Source organism: Tasmannia lanceolata, unplaced genomic scaffold (assembly GCF_043159265.1).
Source record: "Tasmannia lanceolata isolate RefF3 unplaced genomic scaffold, GAP_Taslan_0.1 ptg000004l, whole genome shotgun sequence".
Taxonomy (NCBI): domain Eukaryota; kingdom Viridiplantae; phylum Streptophyta; class Magnoliopsida; order Canellales; family Winteraceae; genus Tasmannia; species Tasmannia lanceolata.
In genome coordinates this window covers 11373775-11396886 of record NW_027518681.1, presented here as the reverse complement: position 1 = coordinate 11396886, position 23112 = coordinate 11373775, and the positions used below count along the sequence as shown (strand labels likewise).

Sequence of the window (23112 nt, the reverse complement as noted above, 5' to 3'; positions counted from 1 at the left end):
GATCCCACCTCCGCGCCAGCCCTATTAGTAAGGGCGTAACGAGGTAACTGAGTCGTACGACGTGGCCCAGCATCTAAAGGAGATCCCGACTCAGATCTCCTTATTAGTTCCTGGGACCATTGGATCGCTAGCTGCAGATTCGATTGATGGAGACAAAGAAGATGGATGCGGATGACCCTAACCTACTGAGTTGATGTGAGTTTCCTTCGAATGTTGGCAATTGTCCTTCAATTTTTCAACAATCCCATCATAAATAGAGGGTTAGGATTGTTATGGAGAAGATTTTGGGGACAAGGGGACAAAGTTCTATTCATTTCAGGACAAGACAGATTTGGATTCCTGAACAAGTGGCCCATACCCTTAGTTTTAACCCACTAGTACTTTTCAAGGAGATGAAGAATACGAGATTTTATATGGTGTAAGCCCTTTTAGTCCCTTATTTTTCAAAAAATTACTGTACGGACCAAATCATATGAGGATCCAAACCGTCCATGTGATGAAACACAATGGAAATAGGGTGTTCCCCAAAAATCATTTCCATAGGATCATCCTAGCCCTCCGATCTATAGAGGTTTACATAATACGCAATTCCACTATAGATCGAAAGGTTGGGATGATCCTATAGAAATGATTTTTTGAGCACAACCTATTTATGTTGTGGCCCATCACACGGACGGTTTGGATTATCCTATTATGTGGTCCGTACAATATTTTTTGAGAAATACGGGACTATAAGGACTACATGCCCTTTGCATATGGTTACTCTAAGAATGAAAGGTGTAAATATGGCTGCAAATTCGCTATGAAAAGAGCAAGATAGGGCATTTAAACCCAGTTTAAGGAAAAATAGTAAAAAACGGGCGTATGTTTGTCAGTGCCCTTTGTAAGGTGTAAGTGTTTTGAAGACAGAAATCTCGGTTTTGGTCTGAAGTGGTGGTTCAATCAATCCTCCTCCTTGTGTTCCAAGTCTAAACCTAGACCTTCTGGTCAAATCTCCAGAAAATCCTCCCACCATGTCTTCCTCGTCGATCCTTGTGCCAAATCTCCCTAACCACATAGCTGTGCAATGCATTGCTAGAATCCCTCGATCCTTCCACCCCAAACTTGCTCTCGTCTGCCGTTCATGGCGTTCTCTTCTCTGCTCCTCTCACTTCTTTTCAACCCGCTCCCATCTCAAATGCACGGAGCAATTCCTCTACATTAGCATCCGAAATCGATATCTTTCTTTCGAATTGTTCGTATACCATATCTCCCTAAACCCTAGAAAACTCTTCCGACTCCCTCCCCTTCCTTCCCCTGCCATTGATTTCACTTGTGTCGTGTTAGGTCCACTCCTCTTCGTTTTGGGCGGTTTAGTGAACCGAATCCCTACATCAACGGTCTGGATTTATGATGCTCGTATCAATAGATGGGAAATTGGCCCTCAGATGAGGGTGAGGAGGGACTGGGCCACCTCGGCGGTTTTGAATGGGAAGATTTATGTTCTTGGAGGTTGCTCTGTCGATCCATGGGCTGAGGTTTTCGAGCCGGATCTAGGATCCTGGGTCTCGTTGCCTAGCACGGTTAAATTCCGCAGGCGTAAATGGAGATTGATGGACGGAAGTGTGGTTTTGGGTGGGAAGCTTTTCGCGATGGATGGTGGAGGAGGGGTTGTTTTCAATCCGGAGAATTCGTCGTGGGGTTCTCTTCCACAAGTTTTTAATATCGTTTCTCTTCCTGAAGATTATTATTTCGTGTGGAGAAGGAGAGCTGCCGTCATTGATGGCATTTTGTATTGCTTTCAATCTGGAGGGTATATAATGGGATATGATGAGGAGGATAAATGGAAATTGCTACAGGTAATTGGAGAGGAATTTCCACGTGTTGTCGATGCAACTTTAGTGAATGTTGAGGGGAGGTTGTGTGCACTTTGGAAGGAGGGGGGTGGTGAGGGTGAATTGATGGAGATTTTCTGTGCAGTGATTGAGGTCGGTAAAGATAGCAGCGGAGAGTTGCGGGGTTCGGTTGTTTGGTCGGAGGTTATTTTGAGGATTTGGAAGGGGTCTTCAATCGTTCAGTGCTTGCAACTTGAGTTGTGATATAATAGAAAGTTGGGTATGTTTAATTCTGAATACTGTTTTTTCTTTTTTCTTTTTGACTTTATTGTTGATTGTGTTTCATGTCTTCTACATGCGGATAAAGAATGTGATAGTTCATTTGCTATGTTACATTCTGATATTTATGGACTTGCTAGGGATCAATTCGTATTGGGTATCGTTATTTTTTGCCTTTATTGAGGACCTCTCCTGCGCGACTTGATTGTTTCTTTTGAAAGAACTTTATGAACTTTATATTGTGTTTGTTCAATTTCGTGCTGAAATCAAAAATCAATTTGGTGTGAATGCCCGTATTCTTTAGATCAGATGATGGTAGGAGATGCATGTCTAATATCTTTCAAAAATATTTATTTGATAATTGAGCTAACAATTCTACCTCCTGGTAAGAAGACTATTTGTTGTTGATGGGTGTGTACTACTAATTATAATCCAGACGGCATCTTCGATCTTCTCAAAGCAGATTTGATGCCAGCACTCAATCCTATGGCATAGATTACTTTGAGAATTTTTTTATGTAACTTTTCACGTCAAATCACATTATACGGGGAGCGCATGCGTAATGCAGGGGGAGTGAAAATATCCTCTCCCAAAAATTATAACTTGTTTTAATTGGTAAGTCTTAATGTTCATTGATTGCTATGAAACTTTAGTCCAAGAGATCCCAGAGAATAGAAACAATCTCTAGATTGCTTTTATTTTACTACCTTGTGAAGGTTCTCCCTCCCTATAATGCTTTGTCATTCGATAATTGGAGGTCCAGCATAATTCTTCCACTATTTACTGTAGTGAATTAAACTTACAAGTTCAGCTATGATGCTTTGTTGATATTTCTTTGAAGTGTAATAGACCATTCCATGGGTTTCTATAAAAATAGTTGCTAACTTGTAAAGTTGATAAAGTACTATAACTATGCCCCCATCTGTTTAAGATTCATGTCCCTGGTGTGTTCAACGGCATCCTTTGTAAAGTCTGGGATCTTGCCCAGAGATTTAAGTTTTTGTCACAATTGTGTGAATTGAAGACTGAGGAAGATCTATTGTATTCCTTTTCCACAGTTAAGATGTCTAAATTCAAAATGTAACTTAGAACTGTAAATGTTCTTAACTCACAAGCACTTCTCATTTGCTCTTATTCTAATGTTATCTGATTTTGGGTTCTAGAATTACATATGGGGCTTATACACATGCTTTTGTGATGAAAAATCAGGAATGTCATGAAATAGAGAAAGAATCCCTGGCAAGATGGAGTCTCGGGGACCAATTGTCCAATCCCTGCAAACACAAACTACACATACAAGTTCCAAACTAAAAATCAGATTGGATCTTTTACATACTTTCCATCAATCTTGATGCATAGAGCTGCTGGAGGGTTTGGAGGTTTGAATGTCTATCAGAGTCCACTTATACCAGCTCCGTACGCTACGCCCGATGGAGATTTTACCCTACTTATTGGTGAATGGTATAAGACTGACCACAAGGTTAGTAGTTATTATGCCACCCAATTTAATTGCTTCCCTATGGAATTATATATTTAGATCATAGTTGCATAAATGTTATGTTTGATATTAATGTGATAGAGGAAAATAATCTTGATGTCTCATATTTTTCAGACCTTGAAACAAAATTTGGACTCGGGGAAGCCTCTTCTATTCTCTGATGCCATTCTTATAAATGGTCATGCCCAACCATCTTCTTTCAATGGTGATCAAAGTGGGCTTTCCAATGGAGAATTCTACACTTTCCCAATTCCCTATTTTTGGTTGAATACTAAAGCGTCTGTTTATTCCAAAGTTCTTGATTAAATTTGATGCACATGCATTTAATCTTAGTTTTTTAATGTTGTTTTCAGGGAAAAGTATGTTCAGGATATCAAATATTGGTTTGTCGTCCTCATTGAACTTCAGAATACAGGGCCATAATATGAAACTGGTTGAAGTAGAAGGATCTGACCCCATCCAGAACCTATATAGCTCTCTCTTGATATTCATGCAGGCCAATCTCTGGCTGTCCTGGTCACCTTTGATCAACCACCCAAGGACTACTACATTGTTGTGCCGAATCGCTTCACAAAGCATGTTCTCAATGTAACTGCTGTGTTACACTACACTAATTCACGGACACTGGCTACTGGACCATTGCCTGCTGGTCCTACTTGCCAAGTTCACTGGTCTCTCCGGCAAGCCAGGAGCATCAGGTGTATTATTTTTGGAGGATTTAGGAAATAATTACCGTACTCTAATGCCAAACCGCTGGTGCCACCTGAATTTGGAATTTACCATAGCATCCTGCTGTAAAGGACCACGCATTTCATCTCCTTTTTTATTATTTTAAAGTTCAAACATTGTATGGCTGTAGTTTGAGGATTCAGACTAGTGTACTTGTCTGAATATATATATATATATATATAGTGTGTGTGTGTTTTATATAGCATTCCAAATCAATAGACTTGAATGTCTCATATAGTTATATCTGATCAAGTTTGACCAATTTGTCGTTAGCATTCCAAATCTAGATTTGAATGTCTCATACAGTTATATCTGCTCTAATTTGACCAATCTATCTTTTCTTTTTGTTTTGTAAAGATGGAATTTGACGGCAAAGACAGCCAGGCCTAATCCTCATGGATCATATCATTACAAAATTTCCAATGTTCAAACAACTGGAATGGGAAATGCATTTACCCAATGGCCTTGTCTAGTTGACTTGGCTGAGTTAAACAGGTTTTTCATTGGCTTGGCATAGTTTTTAAGTTATTCGTTGATTTAGTTTATGTCAAGGCCTAGCTAGGTAGGTTGTATCTGTGACTCATCAAACCAGTTTTCAAACATTGATACACACAAATTGGTGCCTTTTATTTTATGTAGTTTACTAACCTGATTGCTCAATCAAGTGATAGTTTAGCCACTCCAGAAGTTCAGTAATCTTCCAAATTCTTATTTCCAGTCAACTATAAATTCTAAACTTGGATGAATGCCGGTTTGGTAAGGGGCAGTGGACACCAGCCAACAGGAAACACTACAATCTACTTGATACAGTCACCAGGCACACCACACGGGTAACCTAATGTATGCCTCCTTGTACCATGTGAAGTAGAGTTTTATAAAGTTCCTTGGGTTGAATTATATTAGGATTATTAGAAACTGGTTGTTACTTTGCTGTGTTTTGTTTGGCTTTGGCATTCAAAGAAACACAGATGTACAGAAATTGATGTGCTTACATGTTTAGGGATTTGCTAGGGACCATCGCAAAAAGCATTTTGCGGACCGGCTGTTGCACGAGAGAGCATCCACCTCAGATGAATTAAATGAATGAGACAAAATCTGAGCCAATGTGTCTGCTCTCATGCAACAGCTGGTTCGCAAAATGCCTTCCGTGATGGTTCCTAGCAAATCCCTATTTAAAATTATGTGCAATATTTGCTAAGTATATTTATTTCTTGCTGGTGTACCCTAATTCGTGGACCGCGATTTTGATTTCATTGGACAACCAAGGCATGTGTGGGCTCGGCAGTACCTAGGACAGCAACTCTACCTTAGAGTCTGGACCCCAATACAGGAACTCTCTAACGAGTACATCATTCTTCCAAATGCTCTCCTCTGTGGCAAAGCCAAGGGTCTTCACTCTTCACACATAGTAAGATTGGATCTTTATGTAATTTTTACTATTTTTATTTCATGCGGGTATGCCAATAAGAAAAAAAAAGAGAAAAGAAAATGAGGAAACTACCTAACTAAAGAAGAATAGTGCTTATCCTAGGTAACCATAAATCTTTAGGATTGGTTAGTCTTAGAGTAGGAGAGTTGAGCACTTGAGCAGCATATCTTTGAATGGATTCTCATCTGAGAAGGAGACATCCAAGACCATAATACCCCACATCAAGATGATGGGGCAAGCACAAACCATGATGATGAGTGGTAACTATATCTGCCACTTGATCGTAGGTGGAAATGTAACGAACACCAATATCGTTCCGTATGGCTAATTCACATATAAAATGCTAGTCAGTGATATGCCATTGATGCTGTCACATCAAATAATCGGTGAGGATGATATAAAAATGTGGTGATCGTCTAGTAGCATACGAATCCCTGAACGTTCAACAACAATGTGAGCCAAGGATCAACGCCCTAACTCAATACTGGAGCAGGTCACAACTAGTTGTTTCTTAGTACTCCAAGAAATAAGATTCGACCCAAGTTAAATGCAATATTCCGTTAATGGAGCGATGGCCATTTGGATTACTGGCACAATCTACATCTGAGAATGCAATGGGCCATTGAAGAAGGGCTGCGTATATCAACACAGCAGTGATGGAAAGTTGTGTGTGGTATGAGAAGCTCCATGAAACATTGAGCGTAGCTCCCTTTTTTCCTCCATTAGTAGGATACATTTGAGCATAGACCCCCTTCCTCATCCTTTTTTCCTCCATTAGTAGGATACAACATCTAGCCCTCCCCAAACCCCGCAATGGCGGGAGCCTCGTGCACTGGGCCGCTCCTAGTAGGATACAATAAACGCAATGTCAGATCGAGTTAAAAAAATGTCAGATTGAGTTAAATCAAAGTACTGAAGTGCATCAACAACAACTATGTCTATTGTGCTTGGCTTGTTTTTCACCAAGTATAGTGTGGCTCCATTTCAAGTTATTGCTTGTGTCTTCTACCCCAAGTCTTAAGTAATAGATGGGGCCCAAATCTTATAGGACTGGGAAGAGAAATAGAAGAAAGAGGTTAAACGAAGAAGAAGAGAAGAGAAGGAGAAGAATAGAATAAGAAGAAGAATAGGAGAAGAAAAGAAGACGAAGAATAGAAGTGAAAGAGGAGAATGAGGAAGAAGAAGAAATTTGTAGAGGGGAGAAATTCTCAATCAATATCAATTCATCAAAGCTAATAATCCCTATTACATGCAGCCTTTATATAGGCAATTGAAATAAAATTCCATGGAAAATAAAAGCCTTAAACTAAAACATGAAAATAAAAATTCTAGAAACTAAATTGTTAACTTACTAACTTCTCCAATAGCTTAAGCTATTGGAGAAAGGTGTTATTTATCCTTTATACTTTAACACTCCTCCACACGTGTGGCCCAATTGGCAAACACGTGGCACATGTGGTCCCACTTTGGGCTGCCCATTGTATGTGGATTTTTGCTATCAGGGAGGTTTGAACTCGAGACCTTTGGCTCTGATACCATGTTAACTTACGAACTTCTCCAATAGCTTGGGCATTATTTATCTTTTATACGTTTAACATAAATAAAATGAAAATAAAATCCTAGAAACTAAATAATATGGAAGTAAGTCCCTATATTCCTAATGGGCAAATATGCCACTTATTGGGCCTACAATCTACATCACTTAGATAGCGAAGACACAAGTGAGTTGAAGTAGGAGATCACGGATTTACTTGTCACTATTGTTAGTTGACAGTTATATCGTCCACATATTAAAATAATTGGAAAAAGGCCACCTAACCTTATTATAAACAACGAGAAAGCCGAATTCCCATGAGTGGTCTGTGAAGCATTGGAACATGCAAGTGGAGCTGTGACTTTGTAGGACTGGGCATTATTCAGATAATGAGAACTAATAATTTGAACTATATTAGAGCAAGAGGTAAAAACCTTGTAGAGGGCGACAAAAAAAGCTCCCTCCCTAGTGCGTCGGCCTAAGGAGGGAGGAGGTTTCTCCCTCTCGTCTTCCTCTCTCTCCCACATCTCTCTCTCTCTCTCTCTCTCTCTCTCTCTCTCTCTCTCTCGCCTCCATTGCTGACTCTCTTTTTACCGTCTTTTCCATTGTTGGCAAAAGATGAGCCGCGGAGGCCAAATTGGGAACCGTGGAGGCCAGATCTGGAACATGGCCTTTCTGTGGTGGCTAGATCTAGGGCCGTGGAGGTTGGATTGGGAGCCGTGGAGGTTGGATCTGAAACCACGGAGGCCGTGAAGTTGGATCTAGAGCCAGGGAAAACCGTGAAGGTTGCCGGTGGCTGTGAAAGGCCGTGGGGTGCTAGACCTGGAGCCGTGGAAGGCCAGCTATAGGCGGTGAGAGGCTGTAAAGGCCGTGGATTATTGGATCCGGGGGTCATGGAATGCCGAGGGCTATATATATGAATATATGGTGGCCGGATGTTTCCCGGAATGGGCCGATCTCGCAGGAATTGCAGAGATGGTGGCTGGAGGGGCGGCATGATCGGAGCTGGGCTTGAGAAGGCCGGATTTAATGGTGAAAGGGCAGGATCTAATTAGGGTTGATGGAGAAAGTACGTGGGGGAGTCGTTGGAGGCTGTGGAAGAGGCCGATGTAAGGAAAATGGTGTCCGGATTCAGGGGAAAAGGAGGAGGTCGCATGTGGAGGTTGTGGATAGCGGCAATGAACCTTGTAGGGATTAGGTTTGAAGGAGGAGGAGGGGGAGGGGAGTATTAGGGTTGTTAGTGTTAGGGTTGAATGAGGAAGGAGGTGGGGAGTATTATAGTCTTTAGAGTTACGGTTTAGGGTTAGGGCTTGGAGTATACTTTTGGATGGGATGATTTTTGGGTTAGTGGAAGTAGGTTTTGGAGAGGATGGTGGAATGATTTGATATATTTTTAATGGGGAGCCGTTGGTGTTTGGTGGTGGTTCGAGATGGAGGCCACTGGAGATCGGATGATGATGTTGGGGGGTTGGTTATCGTGCACGGTTAGGGGCGCACAATAGCTTTGGGCCTTCGAGTAGGATTTTTGAAAATCAAATTTGCCAGCTGATTGTAGTGGAGAAATCAGTGTGACGTGGCAGGTCACGATCTTGATTTGGGGGGTCCCACAAATATGGCAATTTTTGCTGGATTCGATTCAATTGAGGCTATTGGGTAATGTAAGGGGTAATGAGATTTTCTTTTGGGCCAAGGAGAATACTCCTGGGCAATTCATACTATGTAAATCTAGTGGGACTGCTGGTCCCCAAAAAAGAAAAAGATAATGAGAACTAACAAAGCCTTGTACATGATTATTTTTTCATTGAGAATATCATTTAAGAAAGCATTTTGTACATCGAGTTATCAAATCGTATAAAGGGCGGCACGGCTCCTGCCATTGCGGGCTTTGGGGAGGGCTAGCTGCACGCAGCCTTACCCCTGCTTTGCAGAGAGGCTGTTTCCATGACTCGAACCTGTGACCATCTGGTCACAATAGAGCAACCTTACCGTTGCGCCAAGGCTCTCGCTTCTCTCATTGAGTTATCAAATCATATCTTACTACTCTTAAAGCCTGAGTGTATAAAATTCGTCAGGTGCTTTACCCTTGCATATTTCCACATATATCCCCACCCATATTTTTTGTTTTGTTTTGAAAATTGACCTTTTTAATTAATATTAAGATAGCAATCGGGACCAATAGTCCCATCCTGCATTACAAAATATTAAGGTGGATTGGACCGACATGCCGGCACCAGCCCAAAAGAGATAAACAAAACAACACTTGACACCTATTCAGTGTTCAACTACCAACCAGGTTTTCCAACATTCGCTTCTTTCACGTGAAGACCAAAACTAAAATTCCACAAGAAGCCCCATCATATCCCCACCCATTTTACTCACAGGTGTCCACCTCTCCCATTACCCTTGCATATTTCCACTTATATCCCCACCCATTTCACTCACAGGTGTGCACCTCTCTCTCCCGGGTGTCACGAACTCTTCTCCTCTCACTTCCACCTCTAATCTTTCGTCTTTACTCTAAGGCCAAACCCCCCTTCCACCTCTTCGCCTCCCCGACTCCACTTCCACCTTCCTCTGGAATTCCGACTTGGACAAATTGTTTCTTCAACTTGATCTCTTCTTCAAAGATTTTGATCGGACTTAATCTCTTCTTCGGATACTTCGATTACAGTTCTTCATCTCTTCTTCAGAAATTTCAATCGGGCAGTTCTGTATATAAGGGGTTGTTTACTATGATTTCATATTCTGTGTTTTCCAGTCTTACTATGTGCGTGTTGCTTTTTTTATTTTATTAGTTACTTATTTCCATGGGACAAATACTTGCATGATACTAATCCTAAACTCTGCCGGTGACAATTGCTACATCTGTGTTGGAGCTCAACGGTGTTTGGATGCAAAATTCCTTTTAGGATGGACGCTAGCAAACACCCCGTTTAAAACTCTTTTTAATGGTTTCCGGTTCAAAAGATAACATTTTAATCAGGTTTAAAATCCGTTTTAAGCGTATTTAACATGTTTTTTTGGCCAACTTTAGCCCTACTATATTTTGTAAATTACAAAATGTTAAATGCATTTTTTTTGGGAAATGTTATCAGCACTACTGTATTTTGATGAGGGCACTCCTCACTTTATTAAAAGTACTGTACGGTCCACACCATAGGATGATCCAAACCGTCCATTAGATGGGCCACAGCCTAAATAGGTTGTACCCCAAAAATCATTTCCATAGGTTGATCCTGTTAATGATCAGAGGGTTAGGATCGATCCATGGAAATGATTTTTGGGGCGCAACCTATTTAGGATGTGGCCCATCTAATGGACGGTTTGGATCATCCTATGGTGCGGGCCATACCTTAATTTTAATAAAGTGAGGAGTGCCATCATCAGAATTTTTGCCGTCCCGTTTTATTGCCACTACTATGGGGCCCAACAAATAAATGCTTCTGATTGATTAAAGGCCTACTAATATCAATGGTCAAATTTTCTTTAAGAAGAAACAGCTAAAAAGATCCCTCTTTAATCCAAGGGCTAGGATTCTCCTTTCAAAGTGTGTGGCCCACAAGGTCAACGGTCCATATCACCACTCAATTGGTAATAAAAGAAAACCTTTGATCAGTGGCTAGGATTCATTCTAGAGGACCCAAATTTTGTCTTGTAACATCTCTAGAGTGTCATGATGGGGCCCACGCACATCTCAAGTCTCACTAAAAGCGAAAAAAAGCTTGAAAACGATGGGCACAAAATATCCTGGTGCGCCTTAGATACTAAAATCCGCATACGGTTTTCCATGTTTCACTAACATGCGCCGGTGCCTCTCTATTCACTTAACCTAAACCATAATCTTTATCATTGACGGTTTCCACTTACACCACACACGCTGGTGCAAGTTATCTTATCTATAGAAGCAACAATGAATCACAATGAATAAATAAATAATGAAGGTCTCAGGTCTGATCCTTATCCGATTACTGATCGATCCTAATAATGGGTCCTACCTCTTAATCACCGTCCGATCTAAATCCAACAGCTATGAGGGATTTCAAAAAGCTATAAATAAGTACGGTTATGCACATTCTATTTCTGTAAAAAACAAAGGAAGGAAAGATGATAAGATCGCTTGTTTCCCCTTCTTCTTCTTCTTCTTTTCTCTCATCAGGAGTTCTTAATCCATCCCGTTACAGATCTTCTGATTCTTGTACGGTTTGCAATGGTCAAAGGAGTAATGATTTTATCCCAAAGCTCGAACCTTTCAGCAGAAGCAGGATCGATCGTGGTGTTAAAGACCCTTCTTTCATTCAAAAATCCGAAAAGGAGCTCTCAGGTATGTCAGTCATTCTTTCATAATCATCACTCAATCCGTGTCGACTCGTTCATGCTAAGAAAACCCTTTAATTTTCCAATTAAAGATATAGTTTTTGACTATCCACACCACTACGCTGTTGTTTTAACGGTTATGATCATCTGAATCGGATATGAGAACAGTGGGGCCCACCAGGTGTCCCACCGGTGGGGGTCTTACTTAGATCTGAAGACCTGGCATGCTGTACTTTGAACTCGGACGAGTCGACTCGGTTTTGGCTGTAGCCGAGCATATGAGTCGTATGTTGCTGGGGAGCCATTTGCAGCTGTGTTTTTCATTGAATCGCCTGTTTACTCCATTTTCTTCTTTAATTCTTTCAGTTTTGAAATTTATTTATGGGGTTTCATTGGTATGTCTATAACTTGAAGGAGTTGGTGAATTGCTCGCAGAGTAGACTAGCCCTGATCTAGAGTTGCTACTCTCTCTTCTATTTTTTGAACATCCATGATTGTTTGGAAAACTAAGGCCCTGTTCGTTTGGGATTGTGGGCCTTGTGGCAACTGATTACCACTCCCAAATCCGATTATTGGACCCAAAATTAAATGTAATTTTGGGTCCAATAATTGGATTGGGGGTGGCAATCGGTTGTCATAATCCCCAATGAACAGGGCATAAATATCCATGATTGTTTGGAAAATTTGCTCCTTTCGGGCTGTTGTATGTTAGCTATCTAACAAATATGCCAAAAGCCGCAGCTGATTGAACGCTCTAGGCTAAAACCTTTAAACCTGTCCCATACCACATGGCTCCCACCTAGTCTCATACCTAGGCAGGCTCCCACTTAGGACCATAGCATTCCACCACGCTTCTGCGTCTGTCGTGCTTTGTGGCTCACTCTACGAAGTATTTCACTCTATCCCTTTTTCAAGTTAGCCCTTTCCACAAGTCGTCCCATTCCACAACGGTCCACTCTGTAGTAGCTACACTTTGATGGCTTTCACTCTGGATTTCTTACCAGGAAGGCCCTTTCCAAGTAGTCCTCTCCATAGGTTGGCCCTTTCATTACTCAAACCCATGGCGTGGTGGCTGTTGTGATACCAAATGTTAGGTACCTAACCAATGCCCCAAAAGCCCCAAAGCTGAAGAACGCATTAGGCTAGGCCCTTTAAACCTGTCCCGTATCAAGCTGGGTCCCATCTAGTCCCATACCTAGGCAGGCCCTCACTTAGGACCTTAACATTGTATCTCTTCCTTTCTTTTCCCTTTTTCTTTCTAAGTTGGAATAGTATCCAGCTATCACTTCAATCCTGACTTGTTGTACTGTTTCATCTGCTGGGTCTCATTATGGGTATACCATAAGCCAAAAATCACATCGATTCAATGATCCTAACCTTATGCTTGGATCACTTTTGATGACTGTAAATAGAGGGCCAAAAAGTACTGGCCCAGTGGCCTGCATTTGACAGGTAAAAGGCGATAATTTAGGTAGAGAGGCTCGCAGGATCAGTCAGAAACTTTTGATACAGAGCACTCAAAACAATAGTATGTATTACATACATTTTAGCCAAGTCTATCAAATCAGAGTGCTTGATACCCATGAGAAAAAAAAATATAAATTTCATTTCATGTTTTTCCATCTTTCACTTGTCACAGAAATACTTGCGATAGTTTCCTCATTCTTTTATTGTTCCCCATTCGTTGATTAATAACAGTTGTTTGCTTCTTTATCCAGATTACTGTTCAACCCTTGAAGGAGATGCATCCTACAGCTGTTGGAGAGCCTACTTTGAGCTGAAAGATCTAGAGGTAATTTTTCTGCCTCTTTATTTCACCATTGTTAAGAATATTTTTCCGAATTACCAAACATCTAACCTCTTCATGTTCTTGGTTTCCCTCAGAGGGAGTGTTCAAAAGACGATGTAGAGAATCTCATCAGGCAGACCGATGGATTGAAATCTCTAGTTGGCTTTATACATGGGGTCTCGGCGGCCCGAAAGCTGAGAAACAAAGAGCTCGAAACGCCCAAACCATCGAATGCGGAGAAGCGAAGCGAGAGACCTTGCCCCATACCAGATGGATTGCCCAAAAGCGAGGAAGAGCTGGAAGAAGAAGAAGAAGCTAGAATGCCAGACTCCCCTTACACCAGGCTCCTCCGAAGCAAGGGAAAGTTTCCTGCTTGGTACTCTCCAGCCCCTGATCATGAAACTGATTGATAAATCCTTGATGTAGTCTCTGCGAGTTCTTGTAAATGTCAATATTTGTCAATATATTTATAGGTTTTGATCTCATTAGCTTGCTTTTATATGATGGTTAGGGAGAGCATATTAGGTAGTTATGCACTTTCTTTTTTTTTGAATGGCAACACATGTTTTAGAAACATCTGAATCAATTTTTGATAGATTTCTGGCATTTTGGTACTGTAAACAATGTCATGTCTCATGGATATGTGTATATTCTTGTAACTCTGTTCTGTTAATTCCAGATGGGTCTTTATTTGTTGTTTGAAAACATAGTTGTATATTTGTTCTGGAATTTTTTCACTCTTATAAGTATATTTGTTTATTTTAATTAATGAGATTTTTCTAGTCTTCTGATAGCTAGGTGTCATGACCTAAGAATAAGTCAATCTCTTCCACAAACACTGGTTTAACACCACATATGTGCAAATGCCAAGTATATCATTTTTTTTTATGGAGGAATTCTAGACTGAAGGGAGCCTTTGCAAAAAAGAGGTGAAAGGGCTCCCCCATTGGCTCCACGTCACTATCATGTTTGACTTTTCAGCCGTTATTAATGCATGATGGTGATGTGTAGCCAATAGGAGAGCCGTTTCACCTCTTTTTTGCAAGGGCTCCCTTCAACTTAGACTTCCTCTTTTTTATGATAAGGGTTTTTAAAAATATTAATTTCAAATTATACCTAATCCATACTTCAATACAAAGTTTAGGGAATTTAATTAATAGTTTTTTAATGTCTAGGGATGTGCTTATTAGTTTCTGTTAGCAAAGATAAAACGAAAGATCACATACAGAACACACAGATTTACGTGGTTCACCCAACCAGTTTGGTATGGGCTACATTCACGGTAGAGCGACAAGCCAACGATTCCACTATTCTAAAGAAAAGATTACAAACCCTCACACCTCTCTAAGGCGTCTTCTGATATCACATCCCTTTTATATGACGTTCTAAGACGCGTTACAATAAAGAGAAAAAAAAAACCCTAATTCATGAAAGTACGAAACTACCCCCAGTATAAAAATACCCAAAAACATTGGCTTGTCGGGGTAGAGTGTACAGTACTTTTCAGATTAACTGAGATCAGGCTTCCCCAATAACAGTTTTGATAAGGACCTTGTGATCACTCGCCAACGACCGATTTACCCTTAACACATCTTGATCCTTAATTAGGTTTAAAATTTAAAGTGTCATTTGCCATATTAATTTATTATATTAGAGAAACAACAGTTTAATCTCTGCAATTTGGGGAGGCCATATTTACTCTGTTCATCTTGCAATTGAAAAATGACCATTTAGTCATAGTCCGTTCAATTCAAGATAATGCCTGTAAGTATATATCCCTTTCTAAAAAATTCCATAAGTGCAATACAGTCCTTTCACAAAGTACTAAACCATTGATTTTTGTAGTCCTCTATTATGCATGGGATGTCCGTTTGGGATGGGACCAAGACCATGTAGGCCACCTCATGATGTTCTTCAAAGATCAACCATCTTGATTTAACATATATGTTCCCAACTTGGGACCCACAATGATGTTCTCTAATTTTAATCATTTATGTTTAGAATAAGTGGAGAGATTGATCATTAACAAAATCCCCCCAATTGGTTGTTAGTGATCCCCACAAATTTAGAAAATCCCCACCAGAATCCATGCAACGTTCTTCTTGAAAAATAGAAAGAGTCTGCTAAAACTAGCAAATGGAGAATAAACCAGCTCTCGTGCAAATACCAAAACCCACCCCTGTTACCCAAACAGCAACAGAAAAAACAGAAAATTGCAAAACAGAGACGGGGAGAGAGAAATTATAGCAACCTCTCAAAACCCTAACCATCCCTACCTTCTCCATTTTTGCTATAACAACCCCTTCAACTCCCACATTTTCAGATTCTTTCGTAGAAAAAAAGCAGCCTTAGGCCTTTAGGAAGGCCTAACCCTGAACAATGCAGGCCTCAGGCTGCTTCTCTCTCGTCTCAATCTCCCTTCTCCTCTTCTCATTCTCCTCTCTCTCCTCCTCTCTCTCAGATGCTGAAGCCTCCTTCATTGCCCGCCGTCAGCTCCTAACCCTCCCAGAAAACGGCGACTTGCCAGAAAATTTCGAATTCGAAATCAATATCTTAGACACATTCCCCAACCAACGGCTCAAGCAAGCCTACATTGTCCTCCAAGCATGGAAAAATGCCATATTTTCGGACCCACTTAACGTCACCGGAAATTGGGTGGGCCCAGATGTTTGTTCTTATAATGGGGTCTTCTGTGCCGGCGCCCTCGATGATCCTTCCGTCAATGTCGTGGCCGGAATCGATCTCAACCACGGCAACATTGCCGGATTCCTCCCTGTCGAGTTGGGTCTTCTCGCCGACCTTTCACTCTTCCACATTAATTCAAACCGATTCTGTGGAATCATCCCTAAAAGCTTCTCAAAAATGAAACTTCTCCACGAGCTTGACCTTAGCAATAACCGGTTCGTCGGACCTTTCCCGGAGGTCGTTCTCCGGTTGCCGGTTTTAAAATACCTCGACCTCCGGTTCAACGATCTTGAGGGCCCATTGCCTAGTGAACTCTTTAATAAACGCCTCGACGCGCTTTTCTTGAATGATAACCGCTTCCGGTCACATATACCGGAAAGTATCGGTAACTCACCGGTTTCCGTTGCCGTTTTTGCTAACAACAAGCTTGGCGGTTGTATTCCGAGCAGCATTGGAAATATGTCCAATACCTTGAACGAGATTATATTTTTGAATAACGGTTTATCCGGTTGTTTACCGTTGGAAATTGGGTTGCTTGGTAATGTTTCTGTCTTTGACGTGGGGTCAAACTCTTTGACCGGGGTCTTGCCTAGGAGCTTTTCGGGTTTGAAGAGCGTAACGGAGTTGGACGTTTCGGGTAATATTCTGACCGGATTTGTGCCGGAGAGCATTTGTAAGCTTCCCAATTTGAAGAACTTTACTTTCTCTTATAATTATTTTAAGGGTGAGGCCGAAAAATGCATGCCGTCGAAAAGATCGAGTGTTGTTCTTGATGATACGAGTAATTGTTTACCGGATCGGCCGAAACAGAAGAGCAAGAAGATGTGTAAACCGGTCGTGAGCCGGCCGGTTGATTGTGGGAAGTCGAAATGTGGAGGAGATAATGTCACCCCTCCCCCAAAATCTCCTCCGGCGCCGGTTCAGTCGCCAACGCCTCCGGTTCAGTCACCCCCTCCGCCACCAGTTCAATCACCACCCCCACCACCGGTTCACTCGCCTCCACCCCCGGTTCACTCACCACCACCGCCGGTTTACTCACAACCACCACCGGTTCACTCGCCTCCACCACCTATACAATCCCCACCCCCACCGCCGGTTTACTCACCTCCACCACCGGTTCATTCACCTCCACCACCTGTACGGTCGTCGCCTCCACCCCCGGTTCACTCACCTCCACCCCCGGTTTTCTCTCCACCACCACCAGTATACTCCCCACCTCCACCATCTCAACCTCTTCCTGTCTTCTCCTCTCCACCACCTCCTCTCGCCAATGACATCATCCTCCCGCCAGATTTCGGGTTCTCTTACGGGTCACCACCTCCACCAATGTTCCCAGGTTACTAACTAGTCTATTTCCCAACCCTCCACACAACAACACACTACCCACGTTTGCAGGTTAATACTTGAAGGAATCCTACACTCACCTAAAGAACACAAGTCTCTCCTCTGTTGAACAGAAGCTCCACAAGCAACAACATATAACTCCAGATACAGCAAATTATATTGTTATTTCAATCGATAGCAACATACCCAATTTATTTCTAATGAATGTATGCGAAATAAGCCTTTTTTATAGACTATAGAGAGCGTTTTTTTAAAGCCTATCTCTGCAACCTTTGGGTTGTTAAAAGTCTTGCCTGCATTCAGGAAGAATCAAAGGATGAAATGTATGTAGTGTACGTGGGATATTCTTTTCATATTGATGCGAGAAAGATTAACATAAGACGGGAGAAATTTTCACTCTCTGACTAGCTTTATTGTGAAATTCCATTCTTGCTTGTCTTTGTTCTTAGTGGTCTTCACATCTTGTTGACAATGGCATCACCTTGTTGCCCTTATTGGGGCAATAAGAGATACTGTGTTTTGAATGAAAAAGTGAGGCTTCATTTGTTTTTTTTAATGGGGAGATGCTTCATTTGTTTAAAACTTAATTATCAGAGGCTTATGTCATTTGCTAATAATAATGGGTAATAAAATCTCCAAAATGCTTTACATCTAAAAGCTCAATTATCAGAGGCTTATGTCATTTGCTAATAATAATGGGTAATAAAATCTCCAAAATGCTTTACATCTAAAAGCTCAATTCCACTTTGATGTACACCCAAGGGAAGTGATATATCCGCCCTTTTTTACTTGGGACAGCCACCTCTGGTGTATCTATGACTGCAGAGGGCAGGTCTGATTTACTTCACGTGAGAAGGATTGAAGGGGCCTGATTGCATTGTACACTGGAGTTGCCGTCTCATGTAAAGAAAAGGGGTGGATGTATCATTTCCCTACACCCAAATTGCAGTTTGGGACTTATGAGATTGTAATTTTGGGGGTCAGCAATGCCACCAAACAAAAACAAAAAAGAAGAGCCCGCAACACTTTTTTTTTCCCTTTATTTTCTTCCTAATTAACATATTATTATCAAAATTCAAGAGACAACTAGATTGTTGTATTAGATTATTGTTTCTAAGGAATGTCTAGGAATTTTGCAAAAAACAGTTCGCGGCTCACTTTTTCAGTAGAGAACAGCCACCTCATAGTAGACTTTGTCTTATTTATTTTATTCATCTGATATGGCTGTTGTCTCCCGGAGAAAGTGAGCCGCAAAATGGCCTTTTGCAAATTTGCCTAGACATTCCCTTGTTTCTAATATGTTTTTTTTTAATCTATTAGACAGCCATTTTATTTGCTAGTATTATTGATCTAACAGAACATTTGCACCATTGTCTTGTTTGCTAATAAATTCATAATTGTCAGCACCAAAGAGATGCAACTGAAGAAATATGGAGATAATTACAAATTGAGGTTTTATTAATTTGATCATCTACACTTTGAAACAACCAATTACTCCAGAAGTTACTCCAGAAGCTTAAGCTGTTAGAGTTGGTGTTATTTAATCATTTATACTTCAACCCTTACAAGCCGATTAATGGCCGAGTATATTTATTTCTACAGATTGGATTTTCTTTCCCTTTTCATCTTACAATGAAAATAGTTGGTTCTAGTGATACAGAAAGACTGTTAATCTTGCATAGCCCAAATTTCTGTTTATAAGAAGCCATTGCTAGGAAATAGTGGGTAGTCTGTCCTCTTGCAATTGTTGAATCATCTTCACTACACTCTCCATGGTAGGCCTCTCATTTGGGTTTTCTGAAAGGCAAAGCTCAGCAATTTCAACCATATTACTCATGTTATCTTTTATATCACTCATTTTATGATCATAGATACCTTGCAACCCCTCCTTCTCTTTCTTAAGTTGCACATACTCTACTAGACTTACTTCTTCCTCTTTATCACTCACCATTGATTTCTCGCCGGTGATGAGCTCTAGAAGTAGGACTCCGAAGCTGTAGACGTCGGATTTTTGAGTGAACTTGTCGGAGGACTTCAAGTGGACTAGTTCCGGTGCTACCCGGCCAGGATTTCTTCGGATTATCATTGCCAAAGAGGCGAGGTATGGTGTTTCATAGCCAGATAGGTACGCTGAGAAGTCTGTTCTGATCAAGATGTTTGAGGCCTTGATCACACCGCAAACCATAGCTTCACCTTTGTCTGAGGTCCGAGCATGGAGGGCGGCGAGAGCCATGGATGTGCAGAGAGCTATATATAATCGAATCCCCCAGTTTAAAGGAGTGAATTGGATACCCTCTTTCCCTACAATTGTCAAGATGTTCGTGGGCAATTGAGTCTATCATTGTTTAGAGACGCTAAACAAGGGCAGGCTTGAGTTGAGTTAGCAACTCTTTAAATTGAAAATTTCAAGTGACTCAGGCATCTTAAGTATGTGAGCAACTGAGTTAGCTCGTCACTATCTTAGCTGAGTTGACTGTCACCGAGTTCTAAAACATAGACAAATTGTAAAGCTTCATTTAGTTCTGGGGTCGCAAAATTAGGTTGTATACATGGCAGGGGTTGTGAAATGTGAAACAACCATTTACTCCAAAAGCTTAAGCTGTTAGAGTTGGTGTTATTTAATCATTTATACTTTAATAGGGGTGTTAGTATAAACATCCTGGAAATTAGGCATTACACTAATGTCTGTTTGTCGTGTACAACTCTCCCTGCAGTAGGCATTCGCCCCCCTTATAACGTGAACAGTGGGCAACTTAAATATGCTGTGCTTCAAACATCGTCTCCGTAGGATAATCCTAAGTCCTAACCCTCTAATCTGTAGTTATTTTTAAATCATGGTGTTCTTTTTAAATATCTCATATCATAGGGTTTGTATCATCCAATGTAAATGATTTGGGGGCATGGCCTATCTAAGTTAGGGCCCAACAAATCAAAATTCTGGATTAGGTAAATGATAAATTTGCCCCATTTTATTTATCAGTGCCACCCTCCTAGTTGTTTCATAATCATGAAAAGATATCCCAAGAAACTAAATAAGGGTGGCCATGAAAAACAGGAGGCGCATTTGTTATTATCAGCCTATGGATTATCCAATAATGCAGGGCACAGATTTTCTTAGCCACTAATGTTGGCACTAGTATGTTTTGACAACTGCACTAACTCATTTTGTCTTTTATTATTAAAACAGATGTCAAAGGCTATTACAGTTCCCAAAAAGATTTCAAAAGCCAATTAATGAAGAAAAGACAAGCTTAGTTCGTGTGATTATTAAAATATAGCAGTGCAATATCAGTAGCCTTTTTCTTTTGGTGTATTTGAAGTTCTGTATAAAAACTCTATGTAGGAAACCGTATAAAAACTCTATGAAATGATCCTAAGAATAAAATTTATCCTCTCCCTTAAAAGAAAAGAAGAAGAAGAGAGGAATCCCAATTTAAAAAACAAATAAATAGAAAAAAATTTGGGCGATGATAAATTCACACCCCCTGTAGGATAATTCGCACCCCTTTGAAAGAGGGTATGTGGCACTTTTTAACGTCAATTGACTAATTCAGGTTAAGGGGTGCGAATTATCCTAGAGAGGGTGCGAATTTATCATTGCCCGGAAATTTCTTACCGTGTAAGAGGTCCTCTAGACTCCCCAAACACTCATATTGATAGATAAGAAAGGCTTCACTTCCATACCAAAAGCTGAACAATATAGGCGAAAGCCAAGCATCACGGATCCCGCCAAAGAATTTGATCCAACGGTCAAACTCTGATGACTTCACCAAACTCCCCCTTATCTTTCGAACGGTAACGATCGAACCGCTATTGAGCACGGCCTTGAATAAAGGTCCCAGGGTCCCTTCCCCTAGCCTGACTACCGGAATTTGAGCAAATTCCGATGGATCATATTTGTTAATGGCACCCTCATTGCCAAATATGACTTTACTAGGCATGGTGACCTTAATCTCTAGCATTGACATAGGGGGCGTTCCGTACCTCGCATTCCCGTTCGTAAATTTTACGGGCTTTTCGATGATCGGAGCTAATTTCCGGCGAATCCATATGATAAATGAGGCTGTTAGGACTACAAGCAAGGAGTAAAATGAGTAAAGGAAGGCTAAAATGATCGGTACCATGTTTGTGAAGAAGGTGGTTTGACGCTACGGTTGTTTGTTTAGCAATAAAAATTAGAATATACTTAGATTGATGGGAGTAAATTATTTCTAGGTTTCATCGCTCTTAACGTTGGTATCTATGTCAACCTACGAAACATGCTTCCTTTCCACCAAGATGACTTGGTATCTATGTTGGCTGATTTTTCTCATCAGCCCTCATGAATGTATTTGATACTTTTATACATACGTCGGTGAGTGTACGTCTAGGTTTTTTTTAATAAAGATACCAATTTCATTGAAAAGAAAGGATTACAAGTAGGGGTGGCAATGGTTTAGTTTTGGTTCGGTTTGACCCCCAAACCAAACCGAACCGAACCGAAATTTGAATCAGTTTGATTTTACCAAACCGAAACTGAATTTTCGGTTCCGCCAATTTTGCCACCCCTTACTCATAATCATTAGAAATATTCGGTTCCGTTCGGTTTGATCCCCAAACCGAACCAAACCGAAATTTGACTCAATTTGGTTTAACCAAACCGAAACCGAATTTTCGGTTCGGTTTCGGCTCGGTTCCAGTTCGGTTCGTCCAATTTTGCCACCCCTAATTACAAGTGCTAGGCAATTTTCGAAAACAACTTTGCTACTCCTCTTTTTTCACAAGAGAAGTGCCACCTAATATGAATTAAATAAATAAGACAAATTCAGCTCTGAGGTGACTCTTCTTTCTTGAAAAAGAGGGCCGTACGTGAAATATATATAGCTTTGTGCAAAATTGCCTAGCAGTACATACTGAAGGTGTTTATTTCCACTGTCATTCATTTTCTTTCCATGAAATTTTTTTAGTGAAACTTTTTTAATGAAAAAAATTTACATTATTTTTCTTTCTATTATGAAGTTTTCTTTACCCACCTAGTTTGGGACAAAGGCTTACTTGAGTTGAGTTGAGTTGAGTTGATGGAGTTTAATTTCTTTACACCCATGCATAGCATGAGTGGGACCCCATCATTTTACAACTCATGTTTTGATCAGGTGAGGCACATCATTTGCACCCATGTATAGTGTAGCCAGGGGGATAATTTTACACCTCATACTTTGATATGATATGGCCCACCATCTCTATCAAAACCCATGCATATGATGGGCCCACCATTTTACACCCACGAGTGATCTCATGTAGTTTCTTATTTTTTTTATTTTCTTTAGATTTCTTGTTTTCCTTTTTTTTTGTTTCTTAGTAAGAGTTATCGGTAGGTGAGGAATACTAATCCTAGTTGAAACTTGAGAGAGAGAGAGAGAGAGAGAGAGAGAGAGAGAGAGTAGCTTACTCTACTATAGCCTTAAGTGATTAAACAAACACTCTACCTAGGTGCTTCTTTGAAATATGTAAGATATGTTTATCCTTTCTCCTAATAGCCTTGACTTTTTTTCTCCTCGACAGAAGTAGGTTTTATAATTCAAACTTCCAGCCTATATTGCACCTAAATTCCCAACAGCACTCACATAAATTAATCTAATATAAGAATTACGTTTACCAACCTCTTTGACTCTTTGCACACAACCTTGTTCCAAAAGTAAATTGCACCATTCCTTGGCA

The 23112-nt window shown here is 40.7% G+C and overlaps 4 protein-coding genes and 1 pseudogene across 5 annotated transcripts; 4 read left to right on the top strand and 1 right to left on the bottom strand.

Annotated features, from left to right (window-relative positions):
* Positions 1-175: 175 nt before the first annotated feature.
* Positions 176-2084, top strand: LOC143875477 (F-box/kelch-repeat protein SKIP6-like). Its single transcript, XM_077377039.1, has 2 exons — positions 176-1838; positions 1960-2084. Exons 1-2 carry the CDS (start codon positions 1014-1016, stop codon positions 1960-1962), a joined length of 828 nt encoding a protein of 275 aa, XP_077233154.1. The 5' UTR covers positions 176-1013; the 3' UTR covers positions 1963-2084.
* Positions 2085-3309: 1225 nt separating this feature from the next.
* On the top strand, positions 3310-5249 carry LOC143875476 (L-ascorbate oxidase homolog; annotated as a pseudogene). Its single transcript, XR_013250123.1, has 5 exons — positions 3310-3573; positions 3706-3805; positions 3945-4289; positions 4678-4815; positions 5039-5249. The product of XR_013250123.1 is annotated as an L-ascorbate oxidase homolog (transcript).
* Positions 5250-11280: 6031 nt separating this feature from the next.
* MEE14 (maternal effect embryo arrest 14) lies at positions 11281-14155 on the top strand. Its single transcript, XM_077377037.1, has 3 exons — positions 11281-11604; positions 13316-13389; positions 13482-14155. Exons 1-3 carry the CDS (start codon positions 11388-11390, stop codon positions 13794-13796), a joined length of 606 nt encoding a protein of 201 aa, XP_077233152.1. The 5' UTR covers positions 11281-11387; the 3' UTR covers positions 13797-14155.
* Positions 14156-14476: 321 nt separating this feature from the next.
* Positions 14477-18067, top strand: LOC143875852 (Leucine-rich repeat (LRR) family protein). The gene has a single exon (XM_077377441.1). The coding sequence runs from the start codon at positions 15766-15768 to the stop codon at positions 17413-17415; it is 1650 nt and encodes a 549-aa protein (XP_077233556.1). The 5' UTR covers positions 14477-15765; the 3' UTR covers positions 17416-18067.
* Positions 18068-19125: 1058 nt separating this feature from the next.
* Positions 19126-21539, bottom strand: LOC143875648 (putative inactive receptor kinase At2g26730). Its single transcript, XM_077377255.1, has 2 exons — positions 21032-21539; positions 19126-19716 (listed from the first exon to the last, which is right to left on the bottom strand). Exons 1-2 carry the CDS (start codon positions 21537-21539, stop codon positions 19127-19129), a joined length of 1098 nt encoding a protein of 365 aa, XP_077233370.1. The 3' UTR covers position 19126.
* Positions 21540-23112: the final 1573 nt, after the last annotated feature.